General features: G+C 40.7%; 3 protein-coding genes across 13 annotated transcripts in view; 2 read left to right on the top strand and 1 right to left on the bottom strand.

The window, feature by feature from the left end:
- Positions 1-2,406: 2,406 nt before the first annotated feature.
- LOC101161816 (transmembrane protein 126A-like) lies at positions 2,407-4,162 on the bottom strand. Its single transcript, XM_004073320.4, has one exon. The coding sequence runs from the start codon at positions 3,821-3,823 to the stop codon at positions 3,185-3,187; it is 639 nt and encodes a 212-aa protein (XP_004073368.1). The 5' UTR covers positions 3,824-4,162; the 3' UTR covers positions 2,407-3,184.
- Positions 4,163-5,725: 1,563 nt separating this feature from the next.
- On the top strand, positions 5,726-11,499 carry LOC101161565 (dual specificity protein kinase CLK2). Of its 2 annotated transcripts, XM_023959236.1 has the most exons (13): positions 5,726-5,884; positions 6,631-6,788; positions 7,673-7,919; positions 8,560-8,656; positions 8,975-9,041; positions 9,151-9,267; positions 9,360-9,526; positions 9,619-9,713; positions 9,809-9,938; positions 10,015-10,097; positions 10,182-10,261; positions 10,464-10,554; positions 10,840-11,499. In XM_023959236.1, exons 1-13 carry the CDS (start codon positions 5,732-5,734, stop codon positions 11,038-11,040), a joined length of 1,686 nt encoding a protein of 561 aa, XP_023815004.1. In that variant the 5' UTR covers positions 5,726-5,731; the 3' UTR covers positions 11,041-11,499. The 2 variants fall into 2 exon arrangements, with proteins under 2 accessions (XP_023815004.1, XP_020562293.1); XM_020706634.2 differs by lacking the exon at positions 8,560-8,656 and having other exon boundaries at positions 5,766-5,884; positions 10,840-11,310.
- Positions 11,500-11,611: 112 nt separating this feature from the next.
- The window catches only part of LOC101158456 (collagen alpha-1(XXIII) chain), a 148,517-nt gene continuing 142,815 nt past the window's right edge, over positions 11,612-17,313 (top strand). For all 10 annotated transcript variants that reach the window (XM_020706626.2, XM_020706630.2, XM_020706624.2 and 7 more), the window contains exons 1-2: positions 11,612-12,558; positions 12,871-12,937. In XM_020706626.2, the coding sequence (XP_020562285.2) occupies positions 12,280-12,558; positions 12,871-12,937 (346 nt within the window). In that variant the 5' untranslated portion in view covers positions 11,612-12,279. The remainder of the gene's footprint in view (positions 12,559-12,870; positions 12,938-17,313) is intronic.

Here is a 17,313-nt window from a genome sequence, read left to right on the forward strand (position 1 = left end):
ACCGAAGGAACTGGAGGCATATGTGATGCCGATGTTCAGAGTACACCTGTAACGATCCTACGGTGGCCCTGAAGGTCAAATGACTCAACACAAAAACACATTAAAAGTTATAATTTACAAAAGTCAAACACATAAAAAACATTAGATTTTCAGAAATCAAAACAAAATTCCAGAAACCCAAAAGTACAAATAAAACAAACTTTTCGGAAAACAAATGTAATTTCAAAAATGTTATTAAAAAATGCAACAAAAAGAGAAACTGGAAAAGGTAGCTACTATAGAATGTCACTGAATGGATGATGACGTTTGAGTTTTTAAGGAGAGGAACCCCAGAAGAATGTTTTGTCTAAACTGTGGTAATGAATTGATTAAGAAATCACTAAACTTGTGCAGTGGGTGTGGCCAGACGCTGAAAGAAAAATAATAAAAGATATTAATACGTCAAATAACTTGCTGTTGAAAAGAGGAACAAATGTCATCACTCAATCAGCAATGTCTCATAGTACCTACCTTCATTGGTTTCTTCTTTTGATCCTTATTTTTAATTTCTTTTTGATTTCTAGAAATAACTTTTGTTTTGGAATTTTTTTTTCTTTTTTTTATTATTTCATTTTTTTGGAATTACATTATTATTTGTTTTGCATTTCTATGATCTTTAACCCTGCTAAATCCCACTACATCAGAGAATTGACGGAAAATTCCAACATTTTGGAATTAGGATTTTTTTTAAACTCTTTGAAAAAAATCACCAAAAAATGCTATAGCATATTTTTATGCAATATATGATCCGTTGGGTGATTTGGTAAATTTTTGCTCTCAACAATTTTAGTTAAAGATGCTAAAATATTGACAGGAGAAAAAGCACCACTGTCTGAAATTTGATCCACACATTTGTATCATGGTGTAACTGCATTATGAAGAATTTATTATTAAAAAATGTGAATGTTTTCAGTTCAGCAAGTAGTCATTTAAAAAGAATAACAGTAGATGAGTTATTCTCACAAAAGTTTGGAAAATTAGCAAAACGTTTCCACCAAAAGTGTTTTTGAGATTTCACGAAAGGAGCCATTTCAAAATGAGTAGGAAAAGCCCTTCTAACGCCCCCTAGTGGAAGGATGAAGAACTACAGGGCAGAAAACATGCAGTTGCATAAAATGGCTTGTAAGGAAAAGTCTGAATCATGCTCTCAGAAATGTGTGTATCAAATATGATATAAATAGTTATGAAGGGCTGATATGCTTTTATCTATAGGAGATTTGTCAATGTGATTTGGACTTTAGGGCCACCATATGATCGAGCTGCTTGTAAAGGACATTTTTGTGTTTTATCTTTTCTGTTTTGCTTTTTTTGTTGTTATTTATTGTATTTTTTGGTAGAAAGAACCCTAAGGACAACATAGACTCAAGTGTTTACTCTTTTCATATGTGTCGTGCCATCGAAGCAACAATGCAAAAACAAATAAACAACAAAAAAAGAAAGGAAGGAACTCCACATTAGATAGGCCAAGTGTAGATCATGTGAACATGGCGTTCACTCCTTAACTTTCTGCTCGACGGGAAATTTCTCTGACTGACATTCAGTTGTTCAGCGTATTTATGGAGACTTCTGTGGTGGCAGATGTAAAGTTTTTAGTTGTAATGCTCCTTTTATGAAGTCATAACTTTGATTTTATTTTAACTTTTCTAAGTCATTGTTGTCGCCGGCTTGTGCTGCAGAAACGTCAAAGGAAACGTGACGGTTCAGGCTCATATGCCGCTTGAAATGTGTGGAAAACCTCTACAAGCGTTGTTTTTGTGACTTTCGTGGTGATTCATGGAGGTGGGAGGAGCTACAGCGACGGTGTAATATAAGCTTCTTCAAAAGACGAAGAATCTCTGTAAGATTAACTGTGACACCCCCCCCCCCCCCCCCCTCAAACTCCACTCATACCTTTTTTTCCTAAAAAAAGAAAATGTTCAGGAGAAGCAGAGGTGACTCGACCATCGAAGGTTTGTTTAAATAAAAGCCTCCATGTGCTCAAATGAACTTAGTGACAATCTTCTCTTTCTAACAGTGTTACCAGACTGCCAGTTTTAACTTTTACTTAGTGGCTGTGAGAACATTGGGGCCAAGAAGACGCATCTCTCTTGTATCACTGGAAGATTTGTGAAAAAGCTTTTAATAAAAAAAATTAAAAAGTGTCTTGTTTTTTTTGCAGTTTTTGACTGAACAGTTGCTGGATCTTTAAAGATCTATGATTATCTTTTTGCATTAAGACAAATGGATTCATAAAAATGTTGACTTAACAAAAAGGTAATCTTGAGAAAAACATTGACATTTAAAAATGAAGGATTTTATAAATGTTACATTACTCTGACTTGAATAGTTGAAATGGTCTCATTTTGAAAATAAAAAGGAAAAATGTAGTTCTCTTCTATTTAACCTTTATTCAATTAGTAGACTATAAATTATTCCCAAACATGAAGTTCATTGAACAGCAAAACCTTATTAGTTGGAAATTTAAATAGGAAAGTTTTGACAAAGATCTCTAATTTTTCCACAAAACTATTTAAAAGCAAAATAAAAATCTGACCACAACTATCCCTGAGAGAGTTAAAATACTTTTATTGTGTTTGTTTTAAAGCTTTTAATTGTGTGACTGCCCCTTCTTCCCATCATCCATCTATTTCCATTCTCTCCTGCTAGCTTACCGTCCCTCACAACCCCAACCTAAGATTGGTGGAGCAACATAAATTGTAAGCAATATTGGAGCTGTCCAGCCGTACAGTTTTAAGTCAGATGCCAGCTCGGATGAGGAAAATGAAGACAGACATGGATCTGTTTGTCTGCAAGTGGATGCATCAGAATGGGGCAAAGCCAGGAGGTCCTACAAACTTTTCTCAACTGAATTTTTTCGTCTGCTACTGCTTCACAACGATTTGAATAAATAAATACTCAAAAATGCTATTCTAACATGAAATATCTTAAGATATGTCTTCTATAATTAGAAAAATGGCACAAGAACATGATAAAACACCACTGTCATCAGACTGGGCCTTTGAGGTTTAATTCTTTTGACCTTAAATTATTCACTCTTTCAGGGGCTTAGAGTTCCTCCATATTTTATTAGGAATAAACTTGGCAGTTCTTATTAAGGCGAAGATCCGTGCAGAGCCGCGCGCGCGCGTTTCCAGGACGCAGCATCTCAATCCTCCTGCAGCTCCTCGTTCTGACCGAACGATATCCGGGCGAGTTTAAAGTAAGTTTCAAAATTTCTGGAGCCCAGGTAGGTTCCGAAGAAGGCCTGAAGCAACACCACTGCCCGCATCTTATTGAGGACCGGCCTGGAGACGTCCACGCAGTACCGCAGCAGGTTGCCCTTCCCGGGAAGGGGGGCCGTGCTGTACCTGGAAGCAAGGCCGATATTCAGGGGTAACGCCAGGACGATGGGGTACACCGCGCCGCCCACCACACCGACGAGAGCCCCCCGGATCATGGCGCAGGTGGGGCAGTTGAGGTCGCCGGACAGGAGGGGCTGGGACACCGTGGCGCTGTAGAGCGCGCTGGTGGTCAGGAAGGGCAGCACGGCCATCGGCAGGCTCGAGGCGAGGCGCGCGGCGTGGATGTTCAGGGCCCGGCGGTACAGACTGTTCGATATCAGCCCCGCGAGCCCCGCGTTTCCCGCCAGATAAAAGGGTCCCAAGGTGAAGAGTTTCTGGTCGAGGTCAGGCAGCTTTTCGAAGTTTTTCTGCAGTATTTGAGAAATGGCCGCTTTGGTGGGCGTCTTTCCGGAACCGCTCGTTGGCTCTGCATATTCCGACATATTCAGCCTCGATGTTAACATAAACAAAAATGTTATAAAGACCAAAATCTTTCAAACCAAAAGCCATAAACCAAAATATCAAGGTGGTTAATGGCCAAGCGCAGACATGTTTTACCCACAATTCCTTGAGCCTACTTAATGTTTAGTGCTCCCCTCAGTTTTGTCTGCCAGGCACAACTTTGAGAAAGAGTCCTTCGACCTTATTTAATTTGATGCCAATAGCAAGAAAGGATGTTTTCGGTAGATAATTATATGAAGTATTCTTAAAGAAAATAAACTTAATTTTAAGTGCTGGTTTATGTCCTTTTAAACAGTGTCACATTAATAAGGAACATTAACTCGGAGGATGAGTCAGTTGAGTTTAGGGACATGGTTTTGTACCAAACTCAATTCATCTGTTAAACAGCTAAATTAAAAGCTTTTTTTTTTCTAATAAAAGTTTTGTTAGGTTTTTGAGGATGAACTTTTATTATTGAACAAGTACTATTTTCTGCACCATGATACAAATAAATGAGCAAAAAAAATCGAACAATGCGATTCCTTGATTTTTTTACAGTCTATCTCTTCCAGTTAAAGACATGATAAACATTACAGACTAGGCCTGCATAATAATTTGAAAAAATTTTCATTGCTAAAGACGGCATAAACTGTAATAAACTGTTATGTTAAATGTTTACACACATGCTGATACAATCCAATGGCAGCATTGAAGTATTTAACAAATGAAATAGAGGCCTTTATGCATTTGACCAATCAGAGGGACCCATTCACACCAATCGAATGGGTCCGTTTTATGTCAGATGCCTGCCTCCTATGTGGACTTTTGTTAACTTATTCAAATAATAACAAAGAAATAGAAACCATTTATTTTGTTATTTGTTTCCTGTACCACAAGTCACATCGTCATTGCAATGCTGATAATAATATTAGACATTGCAAGTTTTCCTCATATCGTGCAGCCAGATTACAGACCAAGCTCATCGGATTTAAGTGGAACAACTTGCTGAGTTTAAGACTGACAAATATGTTTTTGCTTCACTCTAAATATTATATTATATTTTTTTTACCTCATGCTTTGGCGGCTAATGTTACATTCACACCGAACATGTGATAACCGGGGTCCTGCTGGAAATCTACAGCATGGACATCCTTTGTTGTAGGGTCAGATTAACCTGCAAAATAAAGAAATTCTCCAAAAACAAAAAATTCTTTAAATGGACATTCAAATGTTTTTCTAGCAAAAATAAATCAGACAGGCTGCTGTCAAGAAACTGTTAAAGATACTGTTAAATTAATATAAAACAAATTAGGATTTTTTTTAAATGATGATGAATATCTAACATTATATCCGTTTTATGTCTCAAACGAGTAAGGATCCTACATTTTGGAGTAACATCTCCATAGTTTCTAATTTTCAGTAAAAAAAAAAAAAACGTGACAACAGTCTTTTATTTGTATTTGATTCTATGTAAATCAGTGATTTTGCATTTGCCTGCAAAACATGAAAAACAATTGGTAATATACAGATAAAACATGAACACCAGATCTTTTGATACATGCTTTTTATTTTCCACATTGCTTTTTCAGTCTGTTTGAAACTGTCATTTCATTCACCGGTGCTAAAAGCATTACGTTTTAGCACATTGTGTGTATTTTTGCATGTTAAATAAATGTTTTCACCTTAAAATACAACAGCTTTGATATATGTACCACTACAACTCTAACATTTGACCTATATTTTCACTTTTTATATGTTTATCTTTATTACAGCTGACTGTTTTTGGTGCTAAATTTCCAGAAATATTGCTTTAATAGGTTTTCAAAAATCAGAAACTCCACGCATGGACAGGCAATGCCTCCACGTAGTTTACTGATAAACTACAAGTCCCACAAACCCTTGCTGTTGGTGTTATATAGTTGCCTTACGTCATGTTTACTGGCAAAGAATGTTCCATCGGATTCTGCGGAAGAACGCCATCTTTGAGAGAACAACGAGTCGCAGACGGTTTTGATAAACCTTTACTCCAAGTTTTCTTCAGTCTAAAAACTCGCTATTTCTGTTCCCTGGAGTTAATATTTAAGGTAATGTATCCTGTTTGTCGAGCAGATACGATGTTTTATAAATATGTTTGCTATTAATTTGAACTTTTGCCGTTTGACTGTTTCCGATGTGTCGCCATTACAGCAGATAAAAAACCCGCTTTTGTAGTCTAGTTGTTTTCAAGCACATTTCTAAATTTTTGAAATTGTGTTGTTGCACATATGATAATAGAATAATATACACTTAAAGTATCAGGTGCTTATGTAAGAACAAACGGGATTTTTGCGAAGACCTTATAAGGCCTGTTCCTCCGCAGCCCTCCCGTGGATCCTCAGCTCACTAGCTAAACTTTAATTGTGACTGTTTAATCGATTTATTTTCTTTTTTTATAAATTCTTCCGATTTTTGTTTATTTCTTAACTGCCCTTTTGGCTTTTTATTATTAGCATTTACTTTTGAAATATAGCGTTCGAAGGCGCGCGGTGATTGAAAATAACGTAATTAATGTAAATGGCAACAAAAAAAAGAATGCTCTGACAAAACACGGTAATTTATTTGCTCAATCTGCTGTGCTAATTTCAGATTAGTGCTCTTGTTTTGCTCATTACTTGGTGTTTCATAACCGGGGCGGGCCCCGACCTGAGCGCTCCCCTCCCCCACTGTGTGCTCTGTTCTTTGTAGAGGTCAACGCGGAATTAACCAGACAGGAACGAACGGACGCTTGATTTCCTTCAAAGGCTTTAATGAGTGCAGTAGTTGTTCAAAAATGAATTACTCTGTTTTTCAGATGCGCCATTCAAAGCGCATGCGCTCCCCGGGTGTCTGGCTTGATGAAAATAGCTGGGAGGAAGGAATGGAGTGTCACAAACGGAGGAAACTTTCGCACAGCAGCGAAAGAGAAAACAAATCCAGAAGACAACAGCGACACCACAAGGCGTATGAGGGGTACTTTTTTAAAAACTTTTTTTAATCCTCTGGTTTGTGGAGTGAGATTTAACTTTTTAGGATGTTGTATTAAATATCAATAAAGAAATAAAAAAAACTCCATGTTAATAGCTAATTTTTACAAGACGTGTAAAATAAAATCTGGTTCTTCCTGGACCTGTATTATGGGTCACACTGTGGCATCTTGATGTGTACACATCTACTCTAATTTTAAAACTGTAGGGAGGCAGACTTCCTGGAAGACAACTGACACCACCTGGTTGCTAAGACCCTATGGGTTTCTTGGCCTTTTTTAGATGCTGACATGTGTTGACTGGGTGTGCCAGGCTCATATTGACTAGAAACACATTTGTATGGAGCACTTAATGAAACATTTTATATTTGGATAATGTGATATGTTTTAAAAAGGGGAGGTGTGTTTTTTAAGTGGGCAAATGTAACCATTGGCGTCTTGCTATACATTTTATATTTATTCCTAACTTTCAGTGCCCTATTTTCAATGTTTGTTTCTAAAAGACGATCTCAGATTACTGAAGAGACAGTGTTATACTTGATGATTTGCTGTGTGTTGGGTTACATGTTGGCTTTTGTGCACTCATGACTATTTCTGATCATCCTCTAATAAAATGTAATCCTAAACTGGTGTCACTATTTGAACAACATAACTAATTGGTTGCTTAAAATACGATGTTGCTGGTAACAAATGTTATATTAAGGGTTCAGGTGGGTGGGGGTGGGGAAAGCAGTGCCTGACAGTCAGCTCACAGGAACTGTTATACCCCGATTTCATTTTAGCATTTCACCCTTATCAGAGCTTTTGCCCAACCTTTTCTTTTGCACAGGTGTTTTTTTAAATCTTTTTGTCTTGACTTGTTTGTCTGTAGGCACCACCTGGAGGCTCGAAGTCTAAACCAGAGGCTGGATTCTCAAGAGCACCGTACAAATGAATACAATTTTGACATGATTTATGATGACAACAGCCGGGATGACGCCTGCAAAGACAGAGACCTTGATTGGCACCATTACAGCAAGTCTTCTGGGCGCAGTGGACGCAGCAGACGTGGCAGTCACAGACACAGAGACCGAGACCGAAAGTATAGACGCAGCCATTCTCGCCACAGATCCTCCTCGGTACGAGTATTTCCTTGTCCAGTTACCCTTAAACTCCCCAAAAAGTTTTCTTTTAATATCAACAGAGTAGATGCATCACTATCACAGGGGTTGAAACAGTTCTAAACACCCATTTGTTGTCTTTACTGCTGTGTTTTTACATGTTCTCCACTGCTAAGCATAATCATGTCAATTATTCAAGTAATGAGGGAGCTTTGGGGGAGAAGAAGTAAAGGATTATGAGTATGGAAGAGGAAATAAACCAAAGATTTTTGATGAAAATCTTAAGGACAGTAGTAGGACTTGAGATTAAAGCATAAAGCATTATGATGACATAAAAGAAGTATAACCAAGTTGAAGTTTTTTTTATCTGTACTACACTGAGAAAGTTTCTCATCTGAAAATCTTGTTGCCATGTTTTTCTTCTGTAACACACATCATGTGGTGGCTGCCGCCCATTTTCTCTGACGGGGCTGAATTTGCATTTGCTGCTCCGTCGTTCCTTCCATTCGCCTGGCGGTGTTACTGAACGGGCTGAATCTATCCACCCCTACACCTCCCCCTTGGCCTGGTTGAATGAATGACGATGTCGCGTTGTGATGGCCGGGTGCTGGCTGATGCGTTATTGGTGTGATGGCGGATTGCGGCGGTTCCGGTGCAGAGGAGGAGCCATCACCGCAGGAAAAGATCCAGGAGTGTTGAGGATGATGGCGAGGGTCACCTCATCTATCACAGTGGAGACATGCTAAGAGCGAGATGTACAGAATATATACCTTTTTCTTTCTACTGTTAACCTTTTGTCTCACTCTTTCCTCTCGTCTGGATATTTTCAATCATTATTTAAGAGACTGATATATTTGGGCTTGTACACATAAGTGATATTTGTTTTTACATTTTGCAGTGAGTTATTGCTCATTGCTTTTAAAAAAAAAAACAGTAAAAATGATTTAAAAGAATAGAAAACCTTTTTTTTGCTAGTATTTTGATAGCAATGTAACATTCAGTAAAGAAGTCAGAGGCCAAATGCTTGTGATATCCTTTCCATGTGGCTAACTTACCTTTTTTGTTTTCTGTAGATGAGATTGTGTATACACTAGGAGAGGGTGCCTTTGGGAAAGTCGTCGAATGCATTGATCACGCAAAGTAAGTTAACAAAAATGAGCAGTATTTAAAAGCCCTGATCAAAAGTTTTATTTTTAATTCCCCAGTGTTGTTGAGCAGTGATAAACCTTTTGTTTTTTGTCTGTTTCAGTAATGGGGAGCTAATAGCCCTGAAGATCATAAAAAATATAGACCGCTACCGAGAGGCAGCGTTGTCTGAGGTAGAGGTGCTGAAACAGCTGAATTCTGTTGATGCTGACAAGAGATAGTAAGTAACCTCAGAGTTGTGGTCATTGCTGACAAACTTCACAACACTTCCGACTCTTGACTCAAAAATCCTGTTGTCTTTCATCCGTGCAGCTCTTGTGTGCGCATGCTAGACTGGTTTGACTACCACGGCCACATTTGCATCGCTTTTGAGCTGCTTGGCCTCAGCACCTATGATTTCCTCAAAGAGAACAACTTCCAACCTTTTCCCCTGGAACACATCAGGCACATGGCCTTCCAGATTATTCGAGGTGTAAAATGTGAGTTTACGAATACACAATGTTATTGGATATGAGGATCATCATTGAGTGTTGTTATTCTAAAATGTTGTTTTTTCTTCTTCTTTTTTTAGTTTTGCACAAAAACAAGCTGACTCACACAGATTTGAAGCCTGAAAATATACTCTTTGTAGATTCAAACTACAGTATGGAATACAACCGTGAGAAGGTACCTTTCTGACAACATCCTGTCTGCTCCAATTCATTGAGATGTTTAAGCAACATTCTTTATGCGGAACTGATTTGTGGTTTTGTTCTTTGTAGAGACGAGATGAACGAACGCTGAAGAACCCTGATGTGAGGATTGTTGACTTTGGCAACGCCACCTTTGATCACGAGCACCACACTTCAGTGGTCTCCACCCGCCACTATCGCGCCCCGGAAGTCATTCTAGGTGCGTTTTGATCAGCTTACCTGTGGACTTCAGATATCTTATTTACCAGTTGATTAAGTTTAATTTCCTCTTTTAGACTTGGGTTGGGACCATTCCTGTGATGTGTGGAGCATTGGCTGTATACTGATTGAATATTACCTTGGAACAACCCTCTTCCAGGTGGGTAGAAGAAGAATGTGGGAAGTGAAGCCACCCGTCTCATGTTTCACGCCATTGCTTACTTTTTACTGTTCTCTACTGTAGACTCATGATAGTAAAGAGCACCTCGCTATGATGGAGAGAGTCCTAGGCCCCATTCCTGCAAAGCTTCTGGAAAAGACCAGGTTAGAAAACTTGAAGGAAAACAACAAAAGAATAAAATGTATCTTTTTGAACAGCTGCATATTAAGATAATCAGAAGAATTACATGTATGGGTATTGCTGTTCTTTGTATGTTATAAACTTTTGTTCAAACATGTGTTTGGTTTAGTTCTGGTTTTTATAGAGTTCTATGTTGTAAAATCTGATATTGAATGTGTTCTTTAGGAAGCGACGATACGTTCACAGAAGCCGGCTGGACTGGGATGGTCAGAGCTCTTCTGGGAGATACGTCAGGAAACACTGCAAACCCCTCAAGGTGAGTCATGGAAGTTATTTTAAAAAAGAATAAGAAAACAATTCCTCTGAAGTGTCATTGAACACAAAAGCTGCTCATTGATTTTTATTTAATTTTTTTTAGGTCAAATTTGCCACATTTTTCTTTTTTTTTCCTTAAGTGATGTCTATAATAGATCTTAACTTTTCATTTCACATATTTCTCATCTTGTTGTGGTTTTTATTACATTTCTCTGTTGTACTTCAGACATTGTTTTAAACTTTTCTGATAGCTGTCTCCTAAATCTGCCCCTTCTGTCCTCAACAGCATTACATGTGGTCAAAGGGGGAGGACCACCGGCAGCTTTTTGATCTCATCGAGAAGATGATGGAATATGACCCCACTAAGCGCATCACTCTGGAGCAGGCCCTCCATCATCCCTTCTTCTCCTGCTTCTACAAGAGCAGCAACAGGAAAAGCTGCAGCAGCAACAGAAGCACCAGCAGCAGTAGTGCCGGCAGCAAATGAGGCCTCTGAGCTCCACCACCTCCATCCTGGTGCTCTGAAGCAGCCTCCAGTTCCTGACTCTCCAGGAGAGACGTACTTTGACTGTATCAGTCACAGCTTTGCTCCGGCCTGTTCTGTTTTCAATCTCAATGAAAGTTACCATCCTTTTTTTTTTTTTTTTTGGCATGTTGTGATGTAATGAATCCCAACCCAGCAGGTGATTCTATTTATTTGTACTTGTAACTCAAAAGCAAAGTTTTCTTTTTGATTAAATGTTAGTCTTAAACTCAACTTTTCTTTGTGCATTAGTATGTGCTCAGTGATGGATACTGATACATCTCACCAGTGCTTTATTTGGTTTTGTGAAACATTAATAGGAACGTTGCATCCTACAAACTTGTACATAGACCTTGTTAAAAGAATTCCCTGTCATGTAATTTTTTTCATCCTGTTCAAATAAAAATGATGACAGAACTGAAAGCCTGGCCTGCAGTGACTGTATTTGGCCGCACGGTGGCAGCAAATTAAAAGTACTATGATTAGCTTGAACCCTGGTTATCGAGATGCTTCTTTTCCACTATCTAATTCACCTGCGGCAGAGAACTAACGGCAGGTAAGACGTGGATGATTAGGAAATACGCAGATTCTCAAGCACCTGCTTTAGGAAGACGACCAAAGTCATGTTTTCCTCTGAAAGTCAGGATTTCTGTGATTTGGACGAAAATAGCCTCAGATTTCCGAATGGAGTGGTGGTGTTTTTCTCTTAATACCAGGGATGAAGTTAAGCCGAGAGTGTGACATGAAAGCAGAGGATTCCAATTAACGAGAACATCTCCAGGTGAAAACATGTTCAAAAGAGAAAATCAAAGATAAAACCGAAACTAAGGTGACTTGATCACCAGAGAATCCACCAGGCACTGAGCTGTCAGTCTGCAGCCTCCCACGTGGTCTGCAGGGCGGGCGCATCCCAAATAGTTAGACTCAACTTCAGCAGGGCAAACAACGGGATCTATTGGTGGACTGAGTGACCAGTGAATCTGAACGGTGGAGGAAACACAGTTTACTGTCTGCATCATTTACTCCCAACTGCGCGCGCCCGCTGACTTTTAACTCCACCTGAAGACTAAGGAGTTTGGACGGAGTTTGGAGCGCTTCTTGGTCAGCTCCTGTTACAGTCTGGTTGCAGGACTCCGTTCAAAAAGCAAAACCAGCAACGGTTGTTTTGCGTTCACACGGCGGACTTTGGAGCCGGATCGCGACATGGAAACATCCAGTGGCTCCGTGGTAGAAAAGAAGCCGGCGTCCTCGATGCAGCGCTGGCTCCCGGGGTTCCCCATCGCTCTCTGCTTGCTGATGTCCATCAGCTCCATCACCGTGTGTCTCCTGATGAGCTTCAAGACCTTCCAGTTGGAGAACCGGCTGCAGATGCAGATCATGGAAACGGCGTCCATCTTCCAACCTTTGCGCAGGTCTTTTCAGAACGAGGATGGGAGCCTTGTTTCAGATCTGGCTGCTCCTATTGAGGCTCTTGTAGAAGAGGTACACGTCACGTTTTATTTATTTGATTCAGGCAAACAGTTGATTCAAAAAACAAAAGTGTCAGAGATCTGCTCACCTGCGCGTAATCCGTGCGTAAATAGGTGCCATGCGCGTTTTTGGTCTGCCTTTTTATTTGGCCCCTTTCAGTTTTTCTCTCCTTCATTTTTCCAGAAAACAATTGAGGGATCCAGTGCTATTTTTTTTTTCTTAATTTAAAATGTATTAAATAAAATAAACAATATAACAAAACGTTGAAGTCTGTATGGTAACTTTTGGGGTTTTGGGTGACATTTGCTCCCTTTGTGTTTGCAGAAAGTTACGTCTCTGATGCCCAAACTGCGGACAGTCAGAGATGCTCCAGAGTGCGTCTGTCCTCCAGGTACCTAACTTTTTTTATCCTCTTGTTTCTGAAACTCTCAGAAGTTTTAAGACGTCATTTTCAAGCCCTAAGAACTTGAGCACACTGCTCTGCAATTTTCTGTGAGTGTGTGTTTTTTAATTGTGTGCAGTAGAGTGTTCAGACTGAGGCTGCAGGGCTCAACACAGAGGCGTCTGGGTTCTGGACACCCCTGTGAGCTCGGGGACAGTAGATGGAGCAATCATGGGGGTCAAGATTGGCCAGGCTTTATTTGTGGTGTTGATTTCAGGGCTTGTGTTAGTTCCTGGGGTTGAGAACAGTGTGTGATCCACATCAAGTTACACTCACAACCCCCTACCCCACACCCCCAATAATGTCTGTGAGTTTAGGAAAGATGCCTTCTGGTACACTTGAGGTCAAGTCCTGTTTTGTGTGGATAAGTGCTGAGAGGTGCAAACATCCAAGCGTTTGATAATCACATTTCAGACATATGGATGGGTGGTGGTGGCGGGGGGGCATTCTTTATTGACAAAAACCCTTTTTGCTTATTTGGCTGGAAGCAGCAGGATGTGTTTGTGAGCTCTCCAAGAAGACATTACAGCATTCCAATGAGAAAATAAACAAACAAACAAAACCCCCTGAGTACAAGTGGAATTCAGTGATTTCTCCTTGGATGCTTTTATTTTCCAAGGCTAAGTTGGGCGTGAACAGCTTAGCAGCAATAATAGAAGTCTTCGCAAGAGGAATTTCTGGCTCTGCGTCAATAAGATGTTGTTTTCCAGCAGAAGTTTGTACCGCTGAATACTTAAAGATGGAAAAAACAGCTGATCTGAAGCCACAGGAACTTTTATTTTTTTACGATTGTGATCTCTTTTCCCTGAGGTGACCAAATGAAGAGTTGTGGTAAAGTGTGCCTGCTCTTCCAGGAGACCTGCATTCTGCATGAGTTTTGATCAAGCTGCTCCATGGGTCACATGACTTGAGGCACGTTGCGTTCAGTTTTGCTCCCAATTTAACTGAACTTCTGAGCAATCACATGGTTTCTGCGCTGAAACTTGATCCCTCTGCCACTTTACTGATGCCTGAAGTTCTCCCTTTTTTTAGTTTCTGGTCTGTAAATGTGGCTTGTTTTTATAAATATCTTTTGGGAAAAACAAAAAGCTGTGATGCTTGTTGCGGCTTTGAGGCTTCTTTTGGTTCAGGTCTTTGGAATGACATTGCTGTCTCCATCAAATGAAAGAGAAAGAGGGCATAAGTTGTGACTGCTTTTCTTGTCAAAACAAAAAAATCTTTGCACATTTCTAAGCTGCTGCATTTTTGCATCTCATCTGCATCTCTGGGAGGCCGTTTTCAGCTCGTATCACGATGACATGTGGACAGCATGAAAGCTGCACATCAGGGTGTCTTTCCCTGAAGCCTTTGAGGGGCCGAGGTGCCGTAACGAGAGACACCCCCTCCCTCTGGCTTTAGCGTCGACTCTCACCACCTGAAACCCAAATCTTTCACCGGCTGGGATCAGAGGCCGAAGTATTCCTGCCAGTATGCGCATGAGAGCCACACTACCACAGAGTATGAGTGGCATTTGTGCCGCTGAGGCTGCGCCCGCCACACCAGGGTGTTCATCTTTCAGCCTGCACGGGTGTGAGGGCACCAACAGGGGGCAGCACTTCTGCAGCAGCCCTGGAATGATGCTTTATTTTTGTCTTCTTGTTAAAAAAATAGGAGTATGTTCATGTCAAAACCCACTGGATGAAAGCAAACTAAGACTTTCAGTCACCTTGAGACATTTGTGTGCCCACATTTGGAAGATGGCTGACAATTATGAAGTCCTATAAAAGAACTCATCACTGAGAGCAACTCATGTGTTTGTAATTAACACCCATCAGCTCCCTCAGCTCACACACTTACGGACGCTTTCTGCACAGATGTGCGGTTTGGTGGCTCACACTCGGGCACCTTTTTGAAGCATGGGGTAAAACTGAATCACGTGGAGGCTGTTTGGATCCTCTCTTGAGGGGTATTTAAAGGCTGTTTAGCTAGTCTGATGGCACCCTGGAGATGCAGAACCTGGCGGTGATTATCCACAGTTTCAGACTTTTTTTTTTGTTTTTGTTTTTTTGCTGTTGACATTTGGTCTCTGTGAGTCCCACTCTGATAATGATTTGTTTTCTATAGGACATAGTTTCTGCAGAGTGGCAGTAGTTCACTAGAGTTGTAGGTGGAACTATTTTATTTAAATATGTCCTTCGTCATGAAGAAAATGCTACAAGAACACCACGGTTTTCATCGGAGTGGGACTTAAAGCTATTGAGGATTTGTTTTGCACAAAATAAACCAATAGCAGAATTTGGGTACTTGAAAGGTGTTAAAGATTTCCAAATTAGAACTCAAATGTTCCTCACTTCCAAGGTGTTTTACTCACATTATGACCGTTTAGTTTGTGTTTTTGGTGAGTGGTGTCAGGAGGGCGGGACTCCTGCTGTGCCGCCAGATCAGTTCCTGTCAGATAAGCTCTCATTTGCACATTGAACACAGACTCCGCCCCTAAATATTGGGATAATTGTATTCATGTCTTTACTCAGAGATCACAACAGTTTTCACATTAGTAAGCAGATGACTGTAATGTGTAAAGGTTATGTCGATCATTTGAGAAGTGTGAAAAAAGCATTAAAAAAAAGGACACAGCGAGGCTTTGTGTTTAGCCGCCACTGAGGTTAACCGGCCTGTCGTGGGATTGATCTCTCACTTAGCAGACTAAGGCCAAGCTGCACGCTCCCCCTATCCAGCATTGCGTTCTCCCACCTGGAGGAGGGAACTAGGAAAGCCTGGTTTTGGGGAGACGGAGCCTCACAGTTTGAGCAACATCCCCCCAGGGCAACATTTTATTTTTAAAACCATCATAAATCAGACGGAAAGCTCACAGCTACCTGTAGACCCACAACCTATCGCCACAGGAGGAGTCCTCGGAGAACAAAAGAGCCATTAATGAGCTTTTCTGAAGCAATACCTGCAGGAAATCAGTTTCAATAAGTGTTCTGGCTGCAGTTTTTTTTTTTTAGAGGAAAAGAGGGATTTCAAAGAGAGAAGTAATGTATACAGTCTTTAATGCATCAAATCGTTTTTCTCCTGTTGTTGTGGAGTCAGGTGTCTGTAATTGTGCACGCATGGAACACAAATCTGAGTTTGATCTTTAGGAGGTTGTTTTTCCTCCAAGTGCGGAATTTGTTTTTTCCGTGTCTTGAGGACAAAAAAAAACAAAAAGCGAAGTGAGTATGGCATCCGGGAAGGTTTTGCACATGCATTTTTTCTTATAGCTGCCCCGTTTCTTGTTTAGTATTATATAATACTCCTAAAAGCTTATGTGACTCTGAGCCCTGTCTGGAGGAGGGGTGGGGGTGGGGGCATGTCTGGCTTTGGGATGACATGTCTACAGTCCCTGTGAGAGGAAGAAGGAGATGAGCGACTCATCTGCAGATCTTTTAGGAGCTTTGAGAGCATTGAGATTGAGGATGTGAGGCTCTACACTCACTGGTCACTTTATTAGGCACACCTGTCCAACTGCTTGTTAATGCAAATTTGTAATCACATGGCAGCAACTCGATGCATTTAGGCGTGCAGACGTGGTCAAGATGATCTGCAGTTCAAATCGAGCATAAGAAGGGAAAAGAAAGGTAACTGAAGTGACTCTGAAAGCTGCATGGTTGTTGGTGCCAGACGGGCTGGTCTGAGGATTTCAGAAACTGCTGATCTAGTGGGATTTTCACCCACAACCATTTCTAGGGTTTGCAGAGAATGGTCTGAAACTCACAGCAGCAGAAGACCACACCGGGTGTCCCTCCTGCCAGCTTAGAACAGGAAACTGAGGCTATTATTCACACAGGCTCACCAATAGTGGATTGGAAAAGTCTTGTCTGGTCTGATGAGTCTCCATTTCTGCTGCAACATTCAGATAGTAGGGTCAGAATTTGAGCATCACCAACATGAAAGCATGGATCCATCCTGCCTTGTATCAAAGATTCAGGCTGGTGGTGGTGGTATAATGGTGTGGGGGATATTTTCTTGGCACCCTTAGTACCAATCAAGCATGGTTCCAACACCACAGCCTACCTGAGTTATTGCTGACCAAGTCCATCCCTTTCTGACCACAGTGAACCATCTTCTGATGGCTACTTCCAGCAGGATGTCATAAAGCTGGAATCATCTCAGACTGGTTTCTTGAACATGACAATGAGTTCACTGGACTCAAATCTTCTCCACAGTCACCAGATCTCAACCCATTAGAGAACCTTAGAGATGTGGTGGAACGGGAGATCAGCAGATGTGCAGCCGATAGATATGCAGCAACTGTGTGATGCTGTCATGTCTATATGGACCAAACTCTCTGAGGAATGTTTCCA

This window comes from Oryzias latipes, chromosome 10 (genome assembly GCF_002234675.1).
Source record: "Oryzias latipes chromosome 10, ASM223467v1".
NCBI classification, from domain to species: Eukaryota; Metazoa; Chordata; class Actinopteri; order Beloniformes; family Adrianichthyidae; genus Oryzias; species Oryzias latipes.